The 27,144-nt window shown below is 43.9% G+C and overlaps 1 protein-coding gene across 6 annotated transcripts in view; it reads left to right on the forward strand.

Annotated features, from left to right (window-relative positions):
• The window catches only part of FGFR3 (fibroblast growth factor receptor 3), an 87,799-nt gene extending 61,669 nt beyond the window's left edge, over nt 1-26,130 (forward strand). The window contains exons 5-17 of one of the 6 annotated variants that reach the window (XM_019553121.1): nt 1,365-1,488; nt 1,939-2,129; nt 7,296-7,446; nt 11,728-11,918; nt 12,893-13,038; nt 13,147-13,268; nt 16,242-16,352; nt 17,516-17,706; nt 19,389-19,511; nt 20,642-20,712; nt 22,448-22,585; nt 24,050-24,155; nt 24,449-26,130. In XM_019553121.1, coding sequence (XP_019408666.1) covers nt 1,365-1,488; nt 1,939-2,129; nt 7,296-7,446; nt 11,728-11,918; nt 12,893-13,038; nt 13,147-13,268; nt 16,242-16,352; nt 17,516-17,706; nt 19,389-19,511; nt 20,642-20,712; nt 22,448-22,585; nt 24,050-24,155; nt 24,449-24,613 — 1,830 coding nt within the window. In that variant the 3' untranslated portion in view covers nt 24,614-26,130. Of the gene's footprint in view, nt 1-1,364; nt 1,489-1,938; nt 2,130-7,295; nt 7,447-8,551; nt 8,697-11,727; nt 11,919-12,889; nt 13,039-13,146; nt 13,269-16,241; nt 16,353-17,515; nt 17,707-19,388; nt 19,512-20,641; nt 20,713-22,447; nt 22,586-24,049; nt 24,156-24,448 lie in introns of all 6 variants that reach the window. The other 5 variants (XM_019553122.1, XM_019553124.1, XM_019553123.1 and 2 more) reach the window with 5 other exon arrangements.
• Nucleotides 26,131-27,144: the final 1,014 nt, after the last annotated feature.

Consider the following 27,144-nt stretch of genomic DNA (forward strand, 5'->3'; position numbering starts at 1 on the left):
CATGTGTGAAAATCCCTTTGAGTACTGACTGCCCAACAGTGCTTGCTTTGTAGCGCTGGTCCCAGTTTGCAATGCTTCCCATGCATGTTCTTTCTCTTGACTAATTGGAAAGGTGGCTTGTGTAGTGCAGGGGTGTCAAACTCATCTGGGCCTGCAGGCCAGATGAATGGCACAGGGCAGGTCCATGGGCTGAATGAATGGCTGGATCAGGCCCACAGACTCCCTGGTGCACGCTGGAGCCAGTGCACACATTATACACTCCAGCTCATTGGGGATTGTCCCACATCTGGCACCCACTCTGCCTGCTTCAAAACTCTCCTGCATATAGTAGCTGCCCAGACTAGTTAGGGTGGATGCTGCACATGGTGCAGCCCCAGAGCAGGCATTGCATGAGTCTTGGGCCCTGCACATGGGGCCAGTCTGGCATGTGTTACATGTGGGTCAGCTCTGAGACCCAAGGGCAACACCTGCAGGCCATATCTTTGGCACCTCTGCAGTAGTGAGTAGTCCACCCTGTACTCGGCTGTATCAGTATACAGTAGCGATATGTCACCGTTTATTCCTTTTTCAGATCTGCCAGTGATAGCCCCTGGTTAAAAGAGACCTAGCTAGTTTCTCTGTCTAGTCAGTCTTAAAAGGAAAGGTATGGAGTCTCTGGGAGTACAGCAGAGACTAGGAGGATCCACCTGTACTTTACACTATTGGTTCTCCCGTGACTTTTCATGATTTTTTTTCACCTGTTAGCATGTAGAAGACATGCAATCAGCTAACCAGTAGCTTTATAGAGAAGGAATGTGAAGCTGGCTGCAGGTGAAGTACTGCCAAGTTCCCAGTTTAACCAAGCCACGAAAATGGAGAATATTTTTCTTTTTTTACAATCTCTTTCAAGTCTAGTGACCTGAAGCGTTACTGGTTACAGCAGTAGGTGAAAGATCTGCAGACAGAAACAAGTTCCTTTAAGCTGAGGCAATCTCTGGACCTCAGTTGTAAAGTTATCTTAATTAATCATTCTTGGATCCTCTGAAGAAAGGAATGACGTACAGTGCAGCTCTGAATTGCTTTCGTTATTTTCTGTCTCGTGGTAGCGCCTAGAAGCTCCATCAGGGTCTGGGTTTGTTGAGCTCGCTGCCTGCCATGCGTAGAGTCAACAGCCTGCTTTTCATTTCCTTGTTGCACCCACTCATGTGTCATGCCTTAAAGCAGGCATCAGTAATATATGCCCACTGGCAAAGTGGGTATAAGTGGGGCTCAGTCTGAACACAAAGGAGGCCAGCGAATGTTGATGTGCTATTTATATTGATCCAACACAAGATTAGCTGCCAATGTCTGATTGAGGTTGGTTTGTGGGTTTTTTCTCCCTTTAGTTACGCCATCAGCAGTGGAGTCTTGTCATGGAGAGCGTGGTCCCATCCGACCGGGGGAACTATACGTGCGTTGTGGAGAACAAGTACGGCAGCATTAGGCACACTTACCAGCTAGATGTGTTAGGTGAGAGTCCTTTGATTCCTCTTCACTTCTATTATGCAACGGTCACCTGCCATGAACTCGCAGCCCTCTTACCAGACCTTCACAAAGGGCTCAATCGTGTTTCCCTTATTGTAATGGAAAACCTCCCATCGACCTCAACAAGGCAGGTCTGGGTCCCTCCTCCACGGTGGGCAGCTGCTGGCAGCAAAGAGGAAAAGGAGTGAATGGGTGTATGCGGTGGGAAGCCCATCCTACAGATGCCCAAGCTGTGTCTCCCGGCTGCGAGTAAGCAGTGTGAGTAAGCAGAAAGCTGTCCGCTCCAGGGTGGTTGGTCCAGTGTCACTTGGGAGCACTGAACTCCTGTTCCTAAACAGACTCTTGCCATTGCTGACGGTGGCCTTGAAAGCAGCAGATGGACACATTCTTTAAAATGACAGAAAAGTTAAAATGGCTTCTCCCTTTTCATTTCAGAAAGGTCACCCCACCGACCTATCCTCCAAGCAGGATTGCCTGCCAACCAGACCGTGGTAGTAGGAAGCGATGTCGAATTCCACTGCAAAGTTTACAGCGATGCCCAACCTCACATCCAGTGGCTGAAACATGTGGAATTCAATGGCAGTAAATATGGACCTGATGGGACTCCTTACGTCACAGTGCTAAAGGTTGGTATACACGGTTTGCATTCGCTTAACGCCTCAGCCGGGCTGGTCACCATGGTGGCCTCAGTGCTGCTCAAGTACATCCAGAATGTCCCCCCCAAATTACCACCAGGATCTCTGTTTTGTGCACAATGTGAATGGTTGCGATTGTTGTGTTAGCCCAGGGATGTGCAATACAGCCCATGCTCATAGATAATGCAGAGTTTGCACTTAGCCAGCTGGCCTGTTCAGAGCATCAGCTTGCAATGCTTGCAAGCCTAATTAAGGAGGCCTGTGGAAGATTTAAGGCCTTAGGGTAAAATCTTGGCCCCATTTGAGGTCTATGGGAGTTTTGCCATGGACTTAAATGTGGATAAGATTTCACCTGTAATGCTAATCTTTCTATGCCTTAGCAGATAAATTAAAGCTAAATAGATCCTAGTAGAAATTCAGCCCGTAAATTTAGGGCCCAATGGGATGGACTCCTCCTCATGTGAAGTAGTTCCCAAATAAATTGTGAATTGAACTAGATTCTTCAGTTTATTAATCTGCTGTGTTATACAGGTAAGAAGATTTTCTGTGTTTAAAGAAATGGTGCCAGTTCTTTTCTCTAGAAGTACCTGTGCAAAGCTAGTCCTTCCCAGGGCTTGTATCTTGATAGAGTCATTTTTATATGCCCAGGGTTAATTAAAAGGACAAGGTAAAAGAGGATGTTTTCCAAGTCCGGTTCTATTTGGAACTCAACTCTACTTGTTGGAGATCATATTTTTTCCTGCTAGACAAGTGCATTAGGAGCTCTATCGATGAGAAGCAACTGCGATATGTAGTGTCATTTAGATTAATCACAACTATTTCCTGTGACTACTGAAAGACAGGTACAGCCGTCTCCTCAGTTTTAGCCAAGTTGCAGTGCCTACCAACTACATCTGTTAGTGATCCAGTAGTAAACGTGTGCGGGGTGCTCTGGCAAAGAGGAGACTTGCAAAAGTCTTAGATCTGTGAATTAGAGAACTCAGCAGTGCGCAGATAATGTTTTGCAAAATAAATAATGCAAACTACAGACAAATACATATGTTGGAGGCCCTAGGTAATGTTCTCAAAAGTGGCTTGTAGGCATCTTCAAAGGTGCTTATGTATCTAATTCCCACTGAAGGTGTCAGGCTCTGAAGTTTCTCTGACATTCTGCCAGACTCAGGCTTCTACAGCCTGCTATTGCTCTTGAGGAAGGATCTGAATTACTTAAGTGCATTTCAAAATTTGCCCCAAATACTCAGAATTAGGAAAGATAAACCAGGAGGCATTCTCAAACTAAATCCCTGCTTATGGTTACACTGTACTTGTGTCAAGAGTGTAGACTAGCATTTGGGTGCTCTTTCAATGGAAGTGGTAAACTTTATTTCCATATTCAGAGGTTCTAAGCAGGAATTATAAGAGAGCTAAAAGCCCAGTCAAAACTAGCTAGTAATGCCACAATTCCTAGGGAGAGAAGTGTTGTCTAAATTGCATCATCCATGCACTTCAAGTTCCTCTAATACAATTGTTGCATCTGCAGGAAAAACTTAATGAGAAGAATCCAGGCAGATTTCACCTGTAATGCTAATCTTTCTATGCCTTAGCAGATAAATTAAAGCTAAATAGATCCTAGTAGAAATTCAGGCTGTACATTTAGGTTACCCTTTTTTCCTGCATCTGTCTCTGAATTCGCAAACGGTCCAGAATATTTGACTGTAGAAGTCCTTTTTAGCAGTAGAATGACAAAATATTGTGGTTAAAAATAATATCCTTCTCTATCTGGAAGGAGGTATATATAGTGAAGTGTTCACTGGCACTCCGCTTCCCTTATACTGCCGCAGCACAGAGGGAGAAACAAATGGTGGTGAGCATTAGGATACATTTCCAACTGCTATGACAAAAGATACCGGCAGGTTGTATTTAACCAGGAATTGCTGAAATAACTTTTTACATCAGCAGAAATATTCCCGTGACTTGCACGCAACCGAAGTAATGCAGCATTGTCGTACTGCCTGGGGGCCAAGATGTCACAGTGATTGGCCTCCTGCACATTAGTTCACACCATTAACATTAGCAGAGCTGCCCAAATTCAAGAAAACATCTCTACTAGCAAAACACCATGAAACCTTAAAGTTGGCATCTGTTTAGGTAGGCTTTACGCAAGAATATCAGAATTGCCATTTATTGAGTCAGACCATAGGTCCATCTTACCCAGTACCCTGTGTCACAGTGGCAGAGTGTATGCTGCAAGGGAGAGCGAACTGGATACGCCCAGGGTTTTTTCCACTGTTCCTCTCTCGCTTGCAGCATCCAACATTTAAGGTCTAACTAGGAAGCAACCTGGGCATGCAGGTAAGCACTCTTGTAGATGGGACCTTCTAATGTTGAGATAATAAGACTCATGGACTTCAAACGAAAATAGAGCTAACCTGTCCGTTTCCCCATTTGAGCTGTGAGAGCTCTAAACAGACGAGAGCAGCAACAGTGAAAAGTGCATTAGACGTAATATTTCTCCTGCACTTTGAATACACTAGTGTGGTATAGGGAAGGACATTTAAAATGCATAGGGCTGAATGGAGTTACTCCAGCTTTGCACAGATACAGCTGAAAACAGAATTCAGCCTTTGGTTTCTAACCCAAACCTGCCCCAAGACACAGCATTTTGTCACTGTCAAGGCACCCTTTCTCTTCACGTGAAATTAAAGAAGTTCTCAGACTATAAGTACAAGTGCTAACTTTGCCAGGTAAGAGGTAATAAAGGCAGAGACCCTAAAAAAATCATTTCACTGATCAACCTAAGACAGTGGAAGAAATGGCTGGAGATGAATGCTCAGTATTTGGCACTGTGAGCTTCTAGCAAGTCGATAAATCTTTGTTTTCTGCCTGTGCCTCGAGTTTGCTTCAAATATGACTATTTTAATTTCCCATCGGTTTTGCTGCAAGTAGAGTGCTGAATTACTGGCTGTGTCACATGCCATACGGTATAGCCTCTTTGCTTGGTGTGTGGTCCTTCCAGGATGAAGTGCTACCTTTGGAAGCTCGCAGAGTTGCTACAAGCAGCAGATTGGGTCACCAAGCGCAAGCCTTTACTATGCTGTGGCAAAGACCTTTGCATATAAATAGGGTTTTAAAATTTAAATTTGAGCAGCAGAAGGGTAGCGAGGTTATTAGAACTGCCAAATACTTTCTCTTTAGATAGCATAAACTGTCTTCCTGGAAGTGTGAGGCTTGGCAGCCTCTTGATTTTAGTTTTATTCGGTAGGAGGAGCCACATAACTTCTGGTGAACATAGACTGAGCTGGGTTGCGCATTGTCCCAAACAGTTCCATGTTGGGGGTGCATTGTTGTTCTCAAATACTGGACAGCGGTTTGCTTTGATCAGGCCCAGCTTTGTACAGAAATTTTTTTCTTTAAACCGAAAGATGCAGATGTCCAAGGTAAGGCTTTATCTTGGAGCTGGTTTGCTCCTGCCCATCAGACCTTCCTGCATGTCATTCTGGCATGGAACAGATTTTACTTTCCCCCACCCATGGAAGCTGACACATGCCTTGACTTTGGTCCCTAACAGTGATGCAAGGATACTACTGTGTCCTCCCTGCCAAAAGGGTTCTCTTATTTCTGGTGTAATTTCCACAGGTCTGGAGGGAAATGGGGCTCTCACATGACCTACCTATTCTTCTTGCCCCATATGAATCTGCAAGGCAGCAGGGGACGGGTCTCTAGAATCCAGAATATGGTCGAGAGTATAACATCAGGAGCTTCTGAATTGTCATTTGTGCAAGAAGGGAGATGATCTTCTGTGCATATGAAGATACTCTCCATGCACAGATCTGAGGAACAAGCCCTCCCCTTGCTTAGATAATTAAATGTAATACTACCCTTTAATCTGTTTTTGAAACTGCTCAACAAAACCAAACCACCATCTGGATCAATTACTGCAAAGCTGGGCCTAATCTGCAAACAAAATAGTTCTGTAGAGTACAGGGGGAATTTAGCAGGATGTACAGAGGAAAGTTATCTGTGCGCCAGTTGGGGGATTTAAAACTGTGCTCCAGGCTCTGGCAGAGGATAAACTGCACCCTCTGCATCAAAATACAAGCAGTTTAATTATAAATAGTGCAGTGGCAGCTAAAAAAAAAAAAAAAGAGCTATTCCCTGTTAGTTGACTTGGTGAAGTTTGTTTGTGCCTGTCTCTTAAGTGTGAGTATTGGGAATGAGACTGGCCAGAAACAGCAAAGCCTATACAGGAATCTGAGGATCCCTTGAATGACACAGGGGTCATTTGCTGACAGCTAAATTTGCAAACCTCTTTATTTCCAATGGGATACAAGGCAAATCAGGAGGATCTGGCCCTATATTAGGAGCGGGTGGGGGGACACACATATATAGCACCAGAGAGAAAAATATCCAAATATGAAAACGGTATGATTTTGGTTTATTGTCCTGAATCAGAGGGGTATTTTTTTCAACTCTTTCACCAGGCACCTTTTGTGGCCCCCCCCAAAATGGTTGCTCAGAGTCATCCCAAATAAAAACAACTGTTTAGAAACAAACCAATGCGCTGGTGTGGCAACTTTGGAAGAGAAGTGAACCTCATATAACAGTCTGAAGTTAATTTGATTTATATGTACCACTTTATTTAGTAAAGAAGAGGCTCCTATATGCAGTGGAAAAAATTACAGCTAATTTCTGAAAAGCAAAGTCAGCAGCAGGCTTCAGACTGCCGCTGCTTATACTTTATTTCCAAATTCTATTCTGGAAGCCTGATAATTGAAACAGTATTTGCCAAGTTGAGTTGCAAACACAAAACTCCATTTAAGCCCTTTTCCTAGTGCTCCTGTCTACAAAGTTATTAAGAAACAAACCAAGGAATCTGGCTGCTGCCAGATGCAGAACTGGGTAACCCCCCTTTTTTTTTTTTCTTTTGAAGTAGGATTGACTCTGCCTTAATTTTAGAAGGACCAGAAAAGGGAGGGGAGTTAATTTGTATGCAGTGCAACTCAGCTGGCTCACCCATGTCTTTATTAGGTGTCTCTGCTCACCTGAGTAAGGTGAACGGGGGCAGTCCTCACACTGAGAAAGCATGAAGGGGTCATGAACAATCAGTCCTAGCTAACTTAGGTTCAATGGAGGTATTGTTTGGTTTACTGAAGTTCAGGTTTCTGTCTGTTCCTGCAGTCTTGGATCAGTAAAAACGCTGAAGCCGATGCTAACCTAAATCTGTTCAATGTGACAGAACAAGATGAAGGAGAATATCTGTGTAGAGCCAACAATTTCGTAGGCATAGCCGAAAAACCATTTTGGCTCCACATTCGCAAACCAAAACCAGGTAAACTACAGACTCTGTCCCAAGGCCCTAGCAACTGCAAGAATGAGCTGTAACATTTTAAGAAGCTAGTGATTAAAATTACTATTCATTTCATATGACACCCTGTCAACTGACGCTGAATGGCTTTACCTTATTTTCTTGCTAATATTTTTTTTAAAGAACTTAATGCCTATACACCAATTGCAATGGAAAAATTCCCACAATAAAATGACTGTCAAATAGTGCTGTCATCTCTCTCTGCTGATACTCCTTTCCCTTCCTTGCGATTAAGTGCTGATAACAGAATTGCATGCTAATGACTGATGACACTTAAAGCTCTAAGAAATCAAATCTTTTAAACTATTTTCGCCCACAAAATAATCAACAAACAGATTTTTTCCCCTTTTCATTAGTTACTCAAACGTATCGATATTGGATCATGCAGGCAAACATGCACTAAGAGAATTAGAAAAACCCAATTAGTCTGTTTTAACTCCATCGATTGCACCCTGGAAGAAGTTGTCTAGTCCTTTGCTCAGTCTGTCTCCTGTGTAGTGCTGGCAGGTTCCTACAGGACTCTTTCTAATGGTCATCCATAATATCCATGCTGTTATTACATGATCACATCAAGAGCTGTGTAATCAGTAGGCAGAAGTGGCTCTTGGTTTTCAAATACACATTTTAAAATAATGTTCTTGAATGAACATTTTGCTATTTATTTGATCAGCACTTTGATATTTCCTCATTAGATTCCCCCTCCTCTTTCTCTTTTTCTCTCTCACCTTTCCCCTTTACAATCTCCCTTTTTGTCTTACACTCACCCTACTAACCAACAGTCAGTCATATTGTGGGGGCAATTTTTCATTTTTGATGCTTTTGCTTGCATGCTTCTTTAGTGGGACAGAGTAAGAGCCTGGTGAAGGGAACTTTTTGCTTTTACTACAGGTTGCAAAGGGGAATGAATGAATGAATAAATGTGGAAGATGGGCCATTGAAACGAATACAATAAAATCTTAATCTGCTTTTGAAATTTGCCTGTAAGTCTGTGGTGTCCTCACCCTTTGCTGGGAATGTGGCTTACTCTCTGTTTTCCCTCTCTCTATGTGTGTGTATTTTTTCCCCGTAGACGGCAGGTGTTAACACAACGGATAAGGAGCTAGAAATTCTGTACTTGCGAAATGTTACTTTTGAGGATGCAGGGGAATATACTTGTCTCGCTGGGAATTCTATTGGGTTTTCACATCACTCTGCTTGGCTGGCGGTTCTACCAGGTATTTTCTGTGCTGTCCTCTCCCTTTCCTCTTGGGGATGCCCTTTCATGTTTAATTTAGAAATGCCAAGTTCCTGCATGCTCTGCCTCACGTTGAGCCAGGAGTTTTGATCCTTAGACAGCCTGCCTGCAAGGAAGAACTCTCCTCTTCCATCTGCCATGCCGTCGATACCACTGTTGCATATTAATTGCTTCCATCTCGGCTGAGGATCTCAAAGCACGTCACAGAGTAACGGTCTCAGTCTCTTAAGACCCTTTTGACTTGCATAGTTCATGCTGTGCCTGTTTCTAAAGGAGCAGGCTGAAATACAGGCTGTGGGCAGACGGACGTTATGCCAGAATTGAAAGGGGAGGGGATAATCATCTGATCCGTGATAACAGTTTAATCTGTCCTCTATATCCTGAGGTAGGTAGCAGTTAAATCGAGGCAGTTTAGCCCTGGGATAGAGTAGACGCACCAGTAAATTAATCCTGAGTCAGCTGAGGCTCCTTCCTTCAAGGTTTAGCTCTAATTTGTTCGTCTCTCCATACCCACACGGATCTTAGGCGGAAGGGCACAGTGAGGGCCGCTTCTGAAGCATAATGGCCTGATTTTCAGAGGCACTGATTACTGACGGCTTCAACTGGTGGCTGCTCTGAAGATTGGGGCCGTGGTACACTGGCATTTAGTTAGTATGGAAAAGTTTAATTGGCATTCAGAGCATGCACAGAGAGATCTGTCTGGCTGATGAGAGAGGAGCAGTGCTAACCTCAACCCCTGACCTAGGTGTGGGGAGAGGATAAAAAACCTGAAGCCCTGGCTGGGCAGGATAGGGCAGCACGAGGGAGGTGGTCCTTAGTTGGGCATCGTTCCCACTGAAGCTGGGTGTTGTGCTCGAGAGAAGTTGTAGGAACAGACCAACCATAGTTGTCAAGAGTCCCTCAAGACTGCAACAGAAGAACTGCACACTTTCAACCTCTCTGGTTGTAAAGCAGATACTGGTTTCCCACCCTCAACCCCCCAGAATGTTTTTTGGATCCAGAAACTTTGGCATTTCTAAACCATGATTTTCAGTGAATTGGTGATTTTTTATTTTTTTTTCATATTAATAATTGCCTTTATTAAGGGACTGAGAGTCCCTTCCAAGATTTGCCTTCATACAGTTGGGATCTGCTGGTTCTCCTCTCTCTGTTTGCCAGGTCTACAATAGTCTGTTCCATCCTGGTGTCTCGTTCTGTTTCCACTTCTGCTATCCCCTTGATTTAAAAAAAACAAAAAAAAAGATCTTTTTTGTTGGTTAGAGAGTCCGGATTTACCTTATTGTAAGCCTCTGCCTCTTGTATCATCAAATCATTGCTGTTGTTTTTAAAGCACGTGAACTTACAAAGATACTACAGTGGAACGTTATAGTGAACTCCAATTGTAACCAGCCATCATTCGATACCCAAATTGTCCCAGCTGGCATGTGAGAGGTGCTGGCTGCAGCCTGTTCATAATAAATCTCCCACTTAAGACTCAGTCCTTGCAAAGGGAACATCCCCACACCAGAGGATTTAGCTTTGTGAGCACCAGAGCTAGGAGATGACCTCTCTACCCCAATACCGTATTTCAAGGTAAATACACTTCCTGCCTGTGGATTAGAGGGCCTGGTCCTGTGAAGCCCTTTAATTCCCACTGACCTCAGAAGAGATGGGAAGAGCTCGGCACCTGGCACATTCTGGCCCTGTGGTCAGCTGGTATCTGGCTTGCCACTACCCAGGTTGTCCGCTATGCATTCCTGTATATCCATATGCTAGGCATACCCTACACCTACAGCATACCCACTTCCATGTTCCCTTATGGACAGTATGTCCATAGGGCCTGATTCAAAGCCCACTGAAGTCGGTGGAAAGACTCCCATGGTTCTGATAGGTCTTGGTTTGGGGCTCAAGTGATTCACATCTGCACTGCCCCTTGAGAGAGCTCTCCTGTGAGGTGTTTTTACTCCTATGCCAGTGACTGTAGCTCCACTGGTGTTTCCCAATTTAACCAGCTCAAGTTACAGTCCTTAGGGAAATAACTGGGAAAGGAAATAGGACTTCACTATGAGGAGTTCCACTGTTTGATTAAGAACCGTTGTGTGTCTCCATTTCTATATCTTATTTTGAACCTTTTTAAATGTAAAAGTGCCTATCCTGAATGGAACAGGTTGGGGATGATTTTTTGAGTGCTGCTTGGCTTGAACAAGAACTGCAGGATGGAGCCCCTTGTATTTAACATTTAGTTATTCTGTAGTTGCCAAAATGCATAAGGCTATGACAGTGCCCCTACCTGTTCAGTGATCCCATGTAAAGGCTGATTCTTCTGAAGTCACAGGATGGCTCTTTTGGAGAGTGATAAATGATCCTTTAAGAACATTTTTCATTTTAACCTCATCCAAATGTCCCATTTTAACTTTACTGTCCTTTGATGACAAGGGGCAGGACAAGAAATAAAGGAGTTAAAATGCAGCATTCAGGTTGGATATTAGGAGGAACTTTCTTACTAGGAGAGTGGTTAAGCACTGAAATAGAGTACCTAGAGAGGTTGCAGACTCGCTTTCCTTGGCAGTGTCCCTTTACTGGTTAGACAAACATTTGTCTGGGATGGGTTAGACAGGGATGTTCCTGCCTTGAGTTCAAGCAGATGGACAAAATGACCGCCTGAAGGACTTCCAGCCCCATTTTTCTGTGATTCTAAGATCCAGGTGGGAAGCTTGAATTGCTGTATGGTTGGTTGCCGGCACTGGGATTAAACCATGTAAAATTCACTGAGGGCAAAACTGATGAGTGAAATACAGGTGCCCAGTCCTGCATTCTTTGCATACCTGAAACATCCATGAAAGGCACTGAGGTTCTGGACACACGAGAAAGGCGAATGCACAAAGATGTGTTTGGTCTTAGAGAGGCATTCAGTCCCCACTGAAGTCAATAGGAAGATCCCCATTGGCTACTGTGAGTTTTCATTCAGCCCTACCTGAATTTCTTACGCATATTGTCTGCCCGCCTGACTCGTATGTCTTGTTCCTCTGCAGCTGAAGAGCTAACGGAAGTGGACATTGGCTCGGTTTATACTGGCATCCTCAGCTATGGAACTGGCTCTGTGCTCTTCATCCTGGCACTTGCCGTCGTGATTATTTGGAGGATGAAGATGCCAAACAAAAAAGCCATGAATACCCCCACTGTACAGAAAGTCTCCAAATTTCCTCTCAAGAGACAGGTAACAGAAAGTAGATACAAGATTCCTATTCCCTATTATAACCTCCCCTGTCCTCCTTAACCTCCTTTCTAGAACAGAAATCTGATGCTGGAATTCACTGCTCCATCAAAACCTGATTAACATCAGTGAGCCGATAGCTTCAGAAGAGATCGGGCCCCATGTGTCATTTGATTTTATTTTGATTCATTTGCTCCTGTTTCAGTGAATGTGTAGCTTGTGGTAGTCAACTATTTCCAGTTTCTCTCTCCTAGACGAGCGGTTTCCCAAAGACCCGTGCTTACATAGCACTAGTCAAACAGTTTCTTAAATCTGCTCTGCTTTACAATACCAAGCAGAAAACAGGTGATCCAACAGTCTACAGGGTCTGCATCCCTGGTCTACGAGGAGGGAAGGGCTGGTGCGAAAATTCGGCATATTGGTTGTGTCTATCCTGCTCCCAGTGAAATTACTAGCAGAACCTCTGGGCAGAATTGGACCAGCTTTCTCCAATGGATGTGACTGCGCTTTGCACCATGTAATCACGTCTAGTCCTAACCACAGCACAGGTGTATCATTGGCTGGTATTGCAGCCCAATGAACATCTGCATTAAATAGGTCTGTGGGTCTTGCTGGTTCAGTGCATAGTCTCAACCACACATTGGCTTTTGAAGCACTGGGAAGGGAAATTTCTGACTCTAAGATCTGAGTCCATGTGCACGAGCACATACTGTATACAGGCCAGATCCTCAGATGATGTAAATTGGCATAGATAGTCAGCTTCAGTGGAGTAACACTGATTTACACCCATGGATGACTTAAGTCTATGCCCTACTACAGTTAGAACACATTACTTTGAAGTCCCAGGTTGCAATTCATTGGGAAAACTTCAGTAACTGAAGATCAGACAGATTCTTTTTTGGCTGCTTCCTTTGAAGGAATCTGTCCATTAATACAATCTGGAGACAGTCGGCAATAACACCTCATTTGCTCTATTCAAGCAGGTGTCACTGGAGTCAAATTCTTCCATGAATTCGAATACCCCGCTGGTCAGAATCACACGACTGTCATCCAGCGATGGGCCGATGCTGGCTAACGTCTCGGAGCTTGAACTTCCTGCTGACCCCAAGTGGGAACTAATGAGATCTCGGTCAGTCAAACCCACACACTGAATAAATATTTTTGGTTGCTCTTCTGTCTTCATTCTGCACGTCAGCTTGGTTTCCTATTAATGCTTTGTTTGTATCTGTCATTGCAGCCTGACTCTGGGCAAGCCTCTGGGTGAAGGTTGTTTTGGTCAAGTGGTAATGGCAGAAGCAATTGGGATCGATAAGGACAAACCAAACAAGTCCATCACTGTAGCTGTCAAGATGTTGAAAGGTATGGGAAAGTTTCTGGGAAGGGAATGGCAGAAGCAGGGGAGAGTTTTACCACTTGCCTTTGAACCACTTGAAAAATATAAATACCAGAGAAGGGCAACGCTTAAGTGGGCTATTCTGGTGGGTCAAGCACTGGACTGATGTACTAGAAAGTAAGGTTCATTTTCAAGCTCAGCCACAAACTTTCTGTGGGACTTTGAGTCTGCATTCAACTCAGCACGCTGTCTAAACTGGAGATTGTAGTTCCCTGCTTCACGGGCAGGTCATGAGGTTAAAATACTAGCTGGGAGGTTTTCTGATACTGCAAAGAGCCTAGCTACATTTAGAGAGCACTATATCCTTGTTGAGGTTCTCTTGAGAGCAGGGCTGTGCAAGCAATTTCTCTTTTGGTTTGAAGTGATTGAATCAAAACAAAAAACCCCGCTGAGCTGAAATGAGCTATAACACTGTTGTTCTTGTTGTTGCCAAGACAAGAAGGGGAAAACATTCATTTTGGGCCAAACTAAACATTTGGATTCCATTTCATAGAATTGTAGAAAATTAGGGTTGGAAAGGACCTCCAAAGTCATCTAGTCCAACCCCTGCTCAAAGCAGGTCCATCCCCAACTAGATCATCCCAGCCAAAGCTTTGTGTAGCCAGGTCTTAAAAACCTCCAAGGAGGGAGCTTCCACCACCTCTCTGGGTAACCTGCTGCAGTGTTTTACTACCCTCCGAGGCTAGAGACAGAAGTTACACGTAAACCAGCTTAACTGATTGGAAACTGGTTTAAACCTGTAACAGAACAGAAGTGCAGTGCACATAAACCGCTTTCAAAATGGCAAGAACCGGTTTAAGATAAACCTGGTTGGACGCAGTATGAGACTTGATTGATTTAGGTCAAACTTGTTTATGGAACTTCTGTCCCAGCTCCCTTCCTGGTTCAAGTTAACTCTGTCCCCCAGCATCCCAAGGTGCTTCGCAGCCCTGGGCTATGCTGTCTGCTCCAGCGGAGCAGAGACTGCCTTGCCTCTCTGCTCCTTAGCCTGCTTCCTGCCTGCATCTGTCAGCCCATAAGGATGGGGGAGGCAGGGGAACAGACCCACCTAGCCAGGGTTTAAACAGCATGTGGCGGGAGGGAAAGCCCCTGTGGTGGGGGCTTTTCAGCCCTTGGCAACCCTCCCCCCTCCCCCTTCCCAAGGAGGGAAGAGGAGTCCTTCCAGCCGGGTGCCTGCCCATCAGCCCAGTATGGGGGGCTTCCCCCTGCCCCAGCCCAGGGTGACCCTAGGCTAGGATGCGGAGGAGCTCCCCAAAGTGGGAGCTCCCTGTTTCCACCATGCTGGGCTAATGGGCAGGCACCTGGCTGGAAGGACTCCTTCTTCCTCCCTCCTCTGGCAGCAGCTGAAGCAATCGGCAGCTGGGAAAGGGGGGTGGGGGGGACTCCCCTTGGCTCCCCAGGGCTGCCTGGGCTGGGGACCCCAGGCTGGGGGAAACCTCCTGTGGGAGAGGCCCCCCAAAGTGGGCCAGCACTCAGACAGGGGCTCCTTAACCCCTGGTGAGGGGACAACAGGGGGCTGGGGGCATGTACTGGAGAGCATATCCATAGTTGGTGTGGTGGTTCTCCTTGTATTTGGTATCCTAATAGGCTAGGGCATTCAGCCAGTATCCAGAAGACCCTTCTTAACTCAAAGGATTTTATTATTTTACCCATGTTGTCCACCTTTTCAGTATCTTAATCACCAGGTTAGATAGAGGGTGCTCTGGGATGAGGGGCCCTCAGTCACTCCTTGATGCTGTTCTCCTTTGTATAAAAATGCCTAAGTATTCACTTGAGCAAAGACTGGTACCCTGCTGTTAAACCTGTCAGGTGAGTGCCCTAATCAGAAAGAGCAGAATATTCTCTTTCTCAGTGAATATTTAAGTATTCGGTACAAAACAGGACAGCCCCAGTTTCAGGCTGCTCGATGTCTTTGTGGTCGGGGTACTCTTCTGGGATTGGAGAGAGATGGGTTTGAATCCCTTCAGCCAGGGGTTATGGTTGGCCCCAATGATCTTCCATTTTGGGGAAGGGAACTCATCACTGGCCTATTGTGCATTTAGTTGCCCACTGCCATCATCCTCTACAGCAACTGTAGGTTGTGGATCGTCTCCTCTCGTGCTGTGTGGAATTTACCCTGGGGGGCAGAATAGAAACGAGACAGACTGAAGCTCTACCTTGAGCATCTCCGGATTAATAATCGTCCTGACGGGGGGGAAAGGCTGTAAAATTGCAATAGGGAAGTAGGGTTTTGATAAAAATCCCGTTGGTCAATGTAAGTGACAGTTTTATTAATGAAAAGTTACCAGTGATGATAAAATAAAAGCAGTATTTGATGTGGGGGGGGGGGGTGTTTCATCTTGATATTTTTTTTAGAATCTGGTAGATGTGGGTTTTCTAGTCACTTTGGGGGCCTTTTCTCCACATTCCCATATTTTGTAACTGTTTTCCACCTTTTTCTAGTTACACAACAGTGAAAGGTATAAGAAGTGGTTTTACCTTGCTTTTTTACAAACTTTAAACTTTACCCAATCCATTTCCATCGGAAAAAGATTTAAATGAGGATTCATTTGATCAAAAGAGTCAAATGAAAACATTCAAATGGGAAGGAAAAAATGGGCCAGGGGGACTGGGGACATAGATCTCGGACCTGAAATGGGAAACTAAAAGTTCTCTGTTTCCAAACATCAAAATGAAAACTGGAATGTCGCAGTCTCATCCATTCCCGTATCAACCTTTCTCAGAGTTTTCTTGAGGTAAAAGTTTCAGTGTTTTGACTCGTCCTGATTTTGGTTAAAAACAAATACTGAATTTTCCTGCAAGAAAATTTACTGATCAGTTCTTAAATACCCACCAACTGCCATATATTACTACTGTACTTTAAATATGAGTACCATAAAAAGCAAAATCATAATATCTGTTCCATTCCTGACAGTTCCTTTCTCGCTTGTGTTCTCCAGATGATGCCACAGACAAGGACCTCTCTGATCTGGTCTCTGAAATGGAAATGATGAAAATGATTGGGAAACACAAAAACATCATTAACCTCTTAGGTGCCTGCACGCAGGATGGTAGGTCTCCCCTGTACTTCCACAGCAGTGGGGAGAGTTGGTAGTACACAGTCTCTGTCTGCTGTGGAGTGAACACTGTGTGAGCTCAGCCATGTGTAAACCCAGCTACGTTTTAACTGAACTCTGCTACGTTTTCCTGGACCAGCAGACATAAGGATATTTTTCCCCTGTGATAAAAAAATATATTAAATTAAATATTCAGGTTATGCAGAGGGAGGAAGATTAATCCTAGCCTCGTGCCCTGGAATTATTCCCAAGACACTCTTGACTACTGTCACAGGTATACGCTGTGCTAAGTGAAAAGGTGACCCGGCTGTTGCATACAGAACCAAATATCTGGCTCCCCTCCTGTTATCAGTGCTGCTTTTTACTCATTTTTTTTTCATTCCTTTTTCTTATTGTCTTGCTCTCCTCTCTCTGGAAAGGATATGTTGGGACTGGAGGGAGCAAGGTTTGACTGTCACTAATTATTATTTACTCGCTGAATGCCTCAAATTTGGCTAGGCAAAGCATTTGTCTAGTGGTTAAAGCACTGGATTAAAATTCAAGCTCTGGAATTGAGAAAATCATATAATGCCCCTTCCATGCCTTTGCTTCCCTACCCATCCCATGGAAATAATACTGCTTAGTCACGGGGTAACACTAAGGGTTACCCTGTGACCAACCCTAACATCTCAGCAGTGTCCCTTTGACAGCAGGGTGTGGTGGGGTTTGTGTAACATTTTATCAGAGGCAGTGCAATCCACTGGCTGCAAAACCTGCGTGGAGACCCCCAGACCCAGGCATTTCTCATGTCTGGTTTTCTTAGGAATTTGTCTGGCTCTGGATACCGTAGTATTTCAGTCTAAATGCATTTATCCTCACAACATCCCTGTGAGATAGGAAGTACCATTAACATCTTCTAAAAGATAGGGAACTGAAGCACAGAAAGGTTAAGTGGCTTGACCGAGGTTCACACATGATGGAACGTGAACTCAAATGTGGGTTTCCCAATTCCCAGGCTGGGGCTTTAGTTGCTGGACCATCCTTTCACCCTGACCCCACATTAGCCATGGACTTGCCTTGTGACTGCCCAAAGTCACCTCGCCTCTCTGCCTCGTGCTTTCCATCTGTGACATGGGACTACCAACAACATTTCTCCTTCTGTGGTTTTTCATCTGCAGGCCCACTCTACGTGTTGGTAGAATACGCATCGAAAGGGAATTTGCGGGAATATCTCAGGGCTCGTCGGCCACCCGGCATGGATTATTCCTTTGACACCTGCAAACTGCCAGAGGAACAGTTAACATTTAAAGATCTGGTTTCATGTGCCTATCAGGTGGCCCGGGGCATGGAGTACTTGGCTTCTCAGAAAGTGAGTTGAAAGCTGAAAGTCTGTGTTTGTTTACTGCATGCATCCATGTAGATGGAAGCACTTGCAGTGTACAGAGCAATTTATAAAACATCAGTCCTCTTAAGAACCTGTAAATATGTCATTTTATTTATTAATACAAGAAGCATAGGTATAGGCTGAAAAAGTCTGATTAAGGAACTAGAAGCCCAGTTGTTTATTGCTGAGGCCGTACATGAACTTCTTAGCAGGGCTTCCCTTGGCTGTCGTCAGCAGTCCACCAGTAACTTTTGTGAACAACATGGGGATACCAGGGTAGTGTAGGATGTGTATGAAAAACTAGACTTCCAGGCATGTTTCCGTTGTGCAACACAAGTGTTTACTTGCTGGACACATCTAAATGCAGAGGAAATTGAGCTTCCGCTGTCCGAGCCTCAGTCAATTCCAGACTCTATCCCAGGGCAGCGGCAGTCAGGTTTAGAGCCACAGCAAGTTAGATGCTGCATCTCAGTGGTGTCCCTTTGACAGCAAAAGGGAAGGTGACTTTGAGAGAGAATCTCATCCAAGACAGGCCTGGACGCCCCTGTGGTCCTGTTTCAGTGTCACTGTAAATACGGGGCATTGAGGAGGAAGCCGAGATCCTGCCTGGGACAGGCATTCATTTCTGGAAAAACCAATGACTCTTGTTAGGGTACCAGTGGATCATAGGTCCTGCTAGTTACACCAGTGGTGGGTTTGACCAACCATAGAAATGCTCCTGGGGGTCTCTGGAAGTGCCTTACAGACATTGAGTGTGGTGCTGCTCCCATGTACACCCTCGTTTCCAATAGCTTCACATGAGCTATTGCTGATTTGTGCTCATGTGAGTGAACGGAGAATCTAGCCTGTTGGTTGATTTAAGCCTTGTAGCACATGGCATAATCCTCTCTTAGAGCTGGGGAAAGCAAAGGCCTAGAAAGATTTAGAGTTACACAAGTCATTGGTGGATCTGGAGCCAAATCTAAGGGTGTGGCTGCACTTCAGTCAAAGTTAGCTTTAAGTCAGCTCACCCAGGTACTGGAGCAGTCTCAGCATGGCAGCACGGGGCTCAGAGCAAGCCAATTTACTTTGCTTCTTGGGTCCTGAATTCATTGAAATGTTCTCAGTGTCTTCATTCCATTTGGTTTACTGTAAAAGTAGGCTCGGACCCCATGGCCCATGGTTCTGGCCTGCACAGGTCGGGCTTTGACGGTGTGTAGGAGTTGGGGGCTTCATCTGTGCTGCACCACACTGCCTGGTGGCTGGGCAGTGGGGAGCTTTCCTGCGTTGCATTGCAGCTGGGATGTGGGGGCAAGCAGAGGTAAGGAGAAGCAGTGGTGGCAGCAGGCACTAGCCCACCTTGAAACGCATACTGGGCCATTCTAGCCACCACCAGGAAATGTTGCCAGCCCCTTTTGTAAACCACTAGCCCGCACTGTTGCCCCTGTATAAAGAAAAGTAGGGATAGCAGATAGGAGAGTATATGCAATAGATGCTGCTAGAGTGTGGCTCGTCTGAGACAGCATGTGGCAGTGATGAGACAGAGCAGGGAATTAAACGGCGCCCACATCTTTATAGGCTGGCCTCCGAATAAATGAAACAGCATCTCATAAACCACAGCTCACTGCTGATTCCAGCCATAAGCAGCTCAGTAAGCCCATATTTATTTATTTGTTCGCCTTTCACAGTGCATTCATCGAGACTTGGCAGCCAGGAATGTGTTAGTCACTGAAGACAACGTGATGAAAATCGCTGACTTCGGCCTAGCCAGAGATGTTCACAACATCGACTATTACAAGAAAACAACCAATGTGAGTACAGAGCTGCTGAGCACAGGGAAACTCCTGGTGGCTGGGGAGTTGCTCATCCTTCAACACATAGCCCCTGTTCTGCACCTCCATTTTAAGGACATTCGTGCATTGAGAAATCTGCTTATGCCCAGTTAGTAGCAGACAGGCGGGTAGCAGTGGGACACAGGACGGGCACATAAGTCCATACATGACAGATCTTCAGTGAAGTTTTGTTACTAGCATCACCAGTTGTTTTAGAGGACCCAAGTCATAAAACATAAAGCTGTTTATAACGAGCTTCAGTAAAGTGAAACTTGACTGATACCAAAGAACAACCCAGCCCCCCCCGCCCCCAAGCCGTTTCAATGCACTGTAGCTGCAGTTATAATGGGTCTGCAGTTACAGAGCCAACTCCTTGTCAGCCCCAAACCTCTCCAGTGCTTCTCATTTCAATGTGCACCTCCCCTTGGAGTCTCCTGCATTTCACACCTGTCCCTCACTTTCATGGTGGAAAATTATTTGCAGTGGATACAAAGAATGGAATGCATCCGGTAGCGGTTCGATGGCCTGCAGGAATGAATTCTGTGCGCCTCTTTCTCATTTCAGGTTTTTGTCACATGTTGCAACCCACATTTGTGTCCCTGGCGGGCAGCAAGGGGTAGGCCCATTGAAGTCAATGACAAAAACACCGCCTTGGATTTCCCTGGGACTGGGATTTGAATCTTGGTGAAGTTGTGCTGGGAATCTGGTTTTGAAGGTTTCCCTGACAGTCTGGCCTCAGCAGCATTTTAACTGGGAGAGCAATGTGGGCTTTCATTCTCAAAAGCCCACAGCCTAGCTGCCTTTATACTCGATGGATGTTGTTTTCAGGCTGAGATGTGGATGCTTCAATACGCTAAACCTGCTTTGGCAGTGAAATGCAGCACACTATAGAGAGGGTGTTTACAGCAGAGATTGTCCATGAAGATCAGGGGATCAGATGTTATAATCTGTTTACATGTGGCCACTTTTGCCTTGCACAGTGACCAGGGAAGCAGATGTGGTTGCTAATGAAAATGTTTCAAACTGGATTAGAACAGAAGATTCAGATGGTGCCGTTGTGGCTGAGCGAATATGCTGATGGGACGTTCCCTTTGTCTTCCTAATTACAGGGTCGGCTGCCTGTGAAATGGATGGCTCCAGAAGCATTGTTTGACCGGGTCTACACTCACCAGAGCGATGTGTAAGCATTACCCACATTAAAAACATTTAATATAAAGCAAAACAAATACCAAAAGATCATAAAGACCAATGCATTGCAAAACACAAATGGGACTTGGAGCCTGCACAGTGGGGGTGGAAACTGGTAGGAACAAACAAACAAAATCCTCCTCTCTGTATGCTGTATTTGACTCTAAAATACAGCTCTACCCAGGTAGCTTACTGTGGCCTCAAAGGGTGCGTCTACACGTCAGCCTACAGCGATGTGGCAACTTAGCAATCACGTGTCCACATGCAATTGCCAGCTATGTCGCCATAGCAGCAAAATTTAACGGTGCACCACGCATATGGCACAGTAACCACTCATAACGCACCATGCGTTAGTACTTCCAGAAGGAAAGTACTAAAGCATGGCACTGTAGCAGCATCGCCGTACGAAAACAGGTAGACACACACAGATAGTATTTTCATCCTCGGATTTACAGTAAGCTTCTAAATATCCTGATAAGGAGATAGGCAGGTGTTTCTGATCCATTGTATAGATGAGCAGACTGAATCATAGAGAGGCTTCAACCTGCAGTCTGTATTTATACAAAATTATTATAAACTTCCCTGAACTTTTAATCCATTCAGTTAGACTTCAGACAGACTACAGCTAGCCAAACAATATGCATCAAATGGACTATCTAATTTATTTTGCTGTGTGGGGGATTGATTAGTTTATTTCACAAAGTTTTTCTTTTTACCCTGCCTAGTCAGTTTTCATGGCTCCTCACTATAAGCAAAAGACACAGCCCAGAATAGAAATGAAGTCCTTTAGACGCTCAGTCTAATGATTAACCACACCGTCCCAGTTTCTAACTAGAGCAAAGAGCAGATAAAGCTAAGATGCTGTTTCATATCACAGCTGAACTTGGGACTCTCCATTTTTATTTTATGGAAGCTGAAATATCCCAACTAAGCCCAATAGCCCAACTAGGCATGCTGGCTTTTTACTTTTTAATAGTGGGATCCATGTGCAAACAGAAAAACCTGTGGGATCTCCAAATGCTAATGCAATTTCTCCATTTAGCACTAGACAAATTGGTATTTTCCCTTTCTCTGAATTTCAACATGTAGCCTCATTGATCTAAAATCATAGTTTCCATGCTTAGGTAATGCTGCAGTGGGCGTGATAGATAAATCTAAGCTTGGGGAGACAGACAGATAATCCTTGTTCTAAAAAAGAAATACAGAAGGCAAAAGATATTTTGAAAAGAGGACTTTCAAATGTAGCACAGCTGCAGTGCTAGGGCATGTAACCTTAGTTCTCTGCTTACTTTTGTAGAGATATTTTTCTCCCAGCCTGGCCAGTGAAATAAGGGTTGTAACAAGCAAGTTTTGGTATCAGCTTGCACAATTAGCGGCCTGTGGTTTCAAGCCTGCAATTCAGTGAAGCTGTGCATGAATAATTTGATTTGTTCCATTCAGTGGAGCTGGTGGAAGACCTAACAAAGAGCTGGGGGTAATAGATGGGCTGTCACCTATCTGATTAAATGCTCATTTCAATTTCAGACTTGGTGCCCGGGATTTCTTTGCTATTGAGTTGGATCAGCAGAGATCTCCAAGTAACTAGTAAAAATGGCCTAGGCAATTAGTCATGCTATTGATGACTTTGTTAGCTATGCATGGCTGCACAGGAATAAAGCAAAATGGGCAAAAAAAAAAAAAAAAAAAAAAAGCTCATTGAATTTTAAAGATCCTTCTTTGGTTTCCAGCTGGTCTTTTGGAGTGCTGCTCTGGGAGATCTTTACTTTGGGTGGGTCTCCCTACCCAGGAATTCCAGTCGAGGAACTCTTCAAACTCTTAAAAGAAGGCCATCGCATGGACAAGCCAGCCAACTGCACTCATGACCTGTAAGTGATAGCATGGAGGCCTAGTGGCCTCATTTTTAGAGACTATGCTTGATGTGAGAGTTTATTTTCCTTCCTAATTCAATTTCTCCAGTCCACTTCCTTGTGTGTCTAAATACCACTGGCCATTGCTTTGTCTGACCCCCACTTACTACTATTTAGCCAGCCCTGCTGTGTGTCCCTGCTGTGCCATTGTCCAGTTGGCTCCAGATAGACTTATCCAGCCTGATGCGTTTAGACTCAATATGTGACTGACAGACAAAATATGCAGCTACACATGCTATGCTTGGTTGATTCATGTCAATTTAGCATTCAGCTCTGATCTGTGAATTTGCCTGGTGAATTACCTTCTGAATACGACTTTTCCTGCCTTTTTATTTATTTGTTTCATGTGCTCTGCAGTGGTCAGAAACAAGGGGTTATATTTCACAGGGCCCCCTGTAATAAGGGACTTTGCACTGCAGAGCCTTTTTCAATTCAACGCTCCATTGCCTAAGTGTTATTTTAAGTGGGCCAAATTGTCATTCAGTGAGGTGTAGGTAGAAAAAGGATTTGGCCCAGTTGACGGTGACAGATAATAATGAGGAATGAAAGCCGTTCTCTCTCTCCTGCACACAACACAGTCAGAAACACCTCCTATGGAACTGAAACCATTGCTAAGAAGCCCATCCTGCGCGTCAGAAAATGCCATCGTTCCACTTAGTTCTTTCCGAGTTACTTCAGCTTCAGTAACTTCCCAAACAAACATGAATTAGGGAACACTTAATTGCCCATGTCTAACTTCACGCACTGCGCTGGGACGGAGGGAGGAAAAATCACAATTCAGGCTGCATCATGCAATCAGATTCCATCGAAAGCACGTTATCTCCCAGTTCCGTACCGTTGTCTTTTGAACTCTTCCCCAGGCCTTTTGGCTTCTCTTGCTCCCTGCTGGAAGAGCCTTCTTTCTGGTCCTGCTGCCAAAGGGCGTGCATGTCTGAGGCGACCAGGAGCTCCAGACCATTGGAAGCCTCCGCCTGTGCTTCCTATGCAATTAAGAGCCCCGTGCTAGACAGACAAAGCACTAAAGTGCTCATGCTGCCTTTCTTAGTACTCTGTAGTCCACCCTTGTCCTCATCCTTCCTGCCCGGTTGCTCTCTTTTTCTCCTGCACTCTTGCACAGTGCTTTAGTAAGACCCCAGGCAGGAGATACTTCCCTGTGGGCTCTCCTTTTAATGATATTTCTGCTTCTGGCACAGCAGCTGAATTTACTGTCCCTACATCATTGTACTCTCTCAGATGGCTAGGTCATGCTGGGTGGGTTGGTCAGTCACGGGCTGACGGAGCCACATGTCTTTCTGAAGGACCTGGGTCACTGTTTGCCCCTGCAATGTCTTACGCTGGCAACTGCAACATGCCAGGGCATGGAGAGTGTGGGCTGTGTGGGGAATGACTTTTTTGTGAGTACATATTACTGTCTTTTCTCAGGTACATGATCATGAGGGAGTGCTGGCATGCAGTCCCATCTCAAAGGCCAACCTTTAAGCAGCTTGTTGAAGACCTGGACAGGGTCCTCACTGTAACATCAACTGATGTAAGTGTCTACCACAGTGATGACCTGAACCCAAACCCTGCAGCTGAATACACCTGAATTCTGGGACTGGTTTGCAGTTCAACCCTAGATCTAAAATTCAGAAATGGTCTTTATCGTAACAGTGGGTGAACCCAGATCCAGACACCCTCACACTTTGGGGGAAGGGGTTCGACTGCGTGTCCAGTATTCACCGGTCTCACCCCCTAATAATAGCAGTAATGGGAAAGTACTGTGGTTTCATTGCTGTCTTGATCTCCAAGTGATTTTTTTATTTCTCCCTCCTTGCCTCGTAGGAGTACCTTGACCTATCAGTGCCATTTGAGCAGTATTCTCCTGCCTGCCAGGACACACACAGCACCTGCTCCTCGGGAGATGACTCCGTATTTGCACATGACCTTCTGCCAGATGAGCCATGTCTTCCCAAACACCAGCAGTGTAATGGTGTCATCAGGACATGATGACTCAACACACACACAGACGACAAAAAAAAACCTCACGAATGTAGACTTGGGGGAGGCCGAGGACAACGGTAGTGAAGGATCTTTGAAAGAAACTGCTTGATAATTCAAGATGATTTTTGTTGTTGAGCCGTAGAGGGTTGTTTTTTTGTTTGTTGTTTTTTTTTCCCCATTTGCTGTATAAGAAGTCAAGAAGCACTGTTTGGCCTGAAGGAACTAATAATCTCTTGCCAAGATTATATATATATATTTTTTTTTTTTCCGAAAACAGAATGTTAAGTCTATGGGGTGCCGACCTCTTGACCTTCAGTAATGTATTATTGAGTGCCAGAGTTACCGTTCTGTGCCTGCAATACAAAGAAGAAGAAAAAAATCTTCCTTTTTTAAAAAAAAAAAATGTAAAGAATGTAGAAATTCTTTGCTTATGCAATCTGTACATGAACCTTTTTGGTGGAGCTGAAAAGCCACATTGCCTGCAGGGATTCATATATTTATATAAATATCTATATTTTTGTTGTTGTTGATATTGACTTCATGTAGATTTACCCAACGACTTGGAAGGAATCCTTTTTTTTTTTCTTTCTTTTTTTTTCTTTTTTTTGAAAAGAAATATCTAAATAAAATAGTTGTGTCATCTTAGAGTTAATGGCAGTGGCTTAGCCATATAGGTCATACCATGCTTGCACTAGAGCTGGGAGTGACTGGTATATACAGAAGAGCAAGTACATTCCAAACAGAAGGGCCAATGAATGGAGGTGATTTTAGACTGTTCATTTTTATGTGAATGGGGAGGAAAGTGTCAAGGCTGCTGGTATAAAGGTACCACCTTTCTCCAGGAAATTGCTAAATCATAATATCAGGCACAGACGTATGTCTCTGGCTGTGTAACTTCTTGCCTATTGGGGAACCATGGCCCCATGATCTTCTGCGGGGCCATATCTGAATTCAGCAGTTTGCCCATGTTTCTGAAGCTAAGGATTTGGGTACAATTTACTTTCATGAAATGGATTTGGATTTGGGGTTTTTTTTGCCTTTAAAGGGTAAGTTCTAGTGAAGCATATATATGTTCAGTAGCTCTCCCCTTTAAAGCGAGCAAGTTGCCTTCATCTATCTGCAGTGATTTGGAGAGAGAACTTACGGGTACCTGTAGGCAAGAGCCTTTAACTTATATCAAAAAGGTTTACTCCAGAGAATTGTGTACATATCTATAAATATATACTGTATATATATATAAAAGATTGTATAATACTAATGCAACAAATCAGTACTGAGAGGGAAATCTCTCAAAAGAAGAGCATTGCAATCTAGGATATACTGATCTGGGCAAAAGAAAAGTTTTTGTTTTATATCTTCACAGTTTTGTTTTAAAAATTGTACCTTAACATGTATATTTGTAAAGTTATTTATAGACATTAACATATCTGTTCATTGGTTTAAATAGCATAGTATTACTGTAAACTTTAAATTTCACTGAGTTTAAGTAAGTTTTTAACTTATTAAAATGGAGAAAAAATATATTAATCAAGTTTTTCTTTTGTGTTTATGGGAAATATTGAAAAAATGTATAGATGTACAGTCCTTTAACAAATTACATTTAATGTTATATGTATTCATTTTTTTAAATATTAGTTTATCCTGGATTGCAGTGAGCAAAGGTAAGTTTATTTTTCAATACATCATCAGTGGTTAAATCCAAACAAATAGGAGCAGAGAGGTGATCTTTACTTATTTGAAAAAAAATAGGGCCAAGAATTCTTCCATCAATTTAACCACTGTTCATTAAGGGGGCGTGGGTGTTTATTTTTCTATTTTTGAATGAAGGTATTCTTTGTGGTTGACTTAATAACAAGTATGCAGCAAAGCTAAATGTTGACTTTGGATGATGCACGGTTTTTTTCTTCATTTGCTGGTACCATTCCATTTTGGGGTCTAAGAAATTACATGTGGGCAAAATAGCAAGAGGAGCAACGTTCTGTCTAGGGGAGCTGAAATGGTTGCATTTTTTCTCTTGCATCTAACACATGTTGAACAATGCCAATAATACCTAATTTGCTACATTGAAAACTAGGCGATTTATGTCCCTATGTGCCAAAAAAAACTGCTTCAAGGCACAGAAGCAGGGGGAGATATAGTTTAGCTAGCAGGCAATGGCAGATATTTTTATGAGATTTTACCTGCTACCATGAAGAGGCAATATAGTTATTGAACCCTGGTTTTTTTTTTTTTTCTGGACGTACTACATATCAGTGATTTAAAATGACAGGGTGGCCACATTTCATGCTAGCATTTTTTTTTCTTAGAGCCACAAAGTTTGGGTCATAAAAGAAATAATTTATAGTCTGAGGTTACTTCAATGGAAGTTTGAGGTAGATTTCTATAGGTTTTTGTTTTTGAGATTTTAATGAGAAAAAAAATGTTGATATTTTTTTACAGAGGTTTGCTAATTGTGTACATTCCCAGTACCTGAAGCATTGGTTTTCCAGTACTGAAAAAAGTACAAAACTGTGCATGATTTCAAATGTTATTTTATT

This window comes from Crocodylus porosus, unplaced genomic scaffold (genome assembly GCF_001723895.1).
Source record: "Crocodylus porosus isolate Cpor-Errol unplaced genomic scaffold, CroPor_comp1, whole genome shotgun sequence".
NCBI classification, from domain to species: domain Eukaryota; kingdom Metazoa; phylum Chordata; order Crocodylia; family Crocodylidae; genus Crocodylus; species Crocodylus porosus.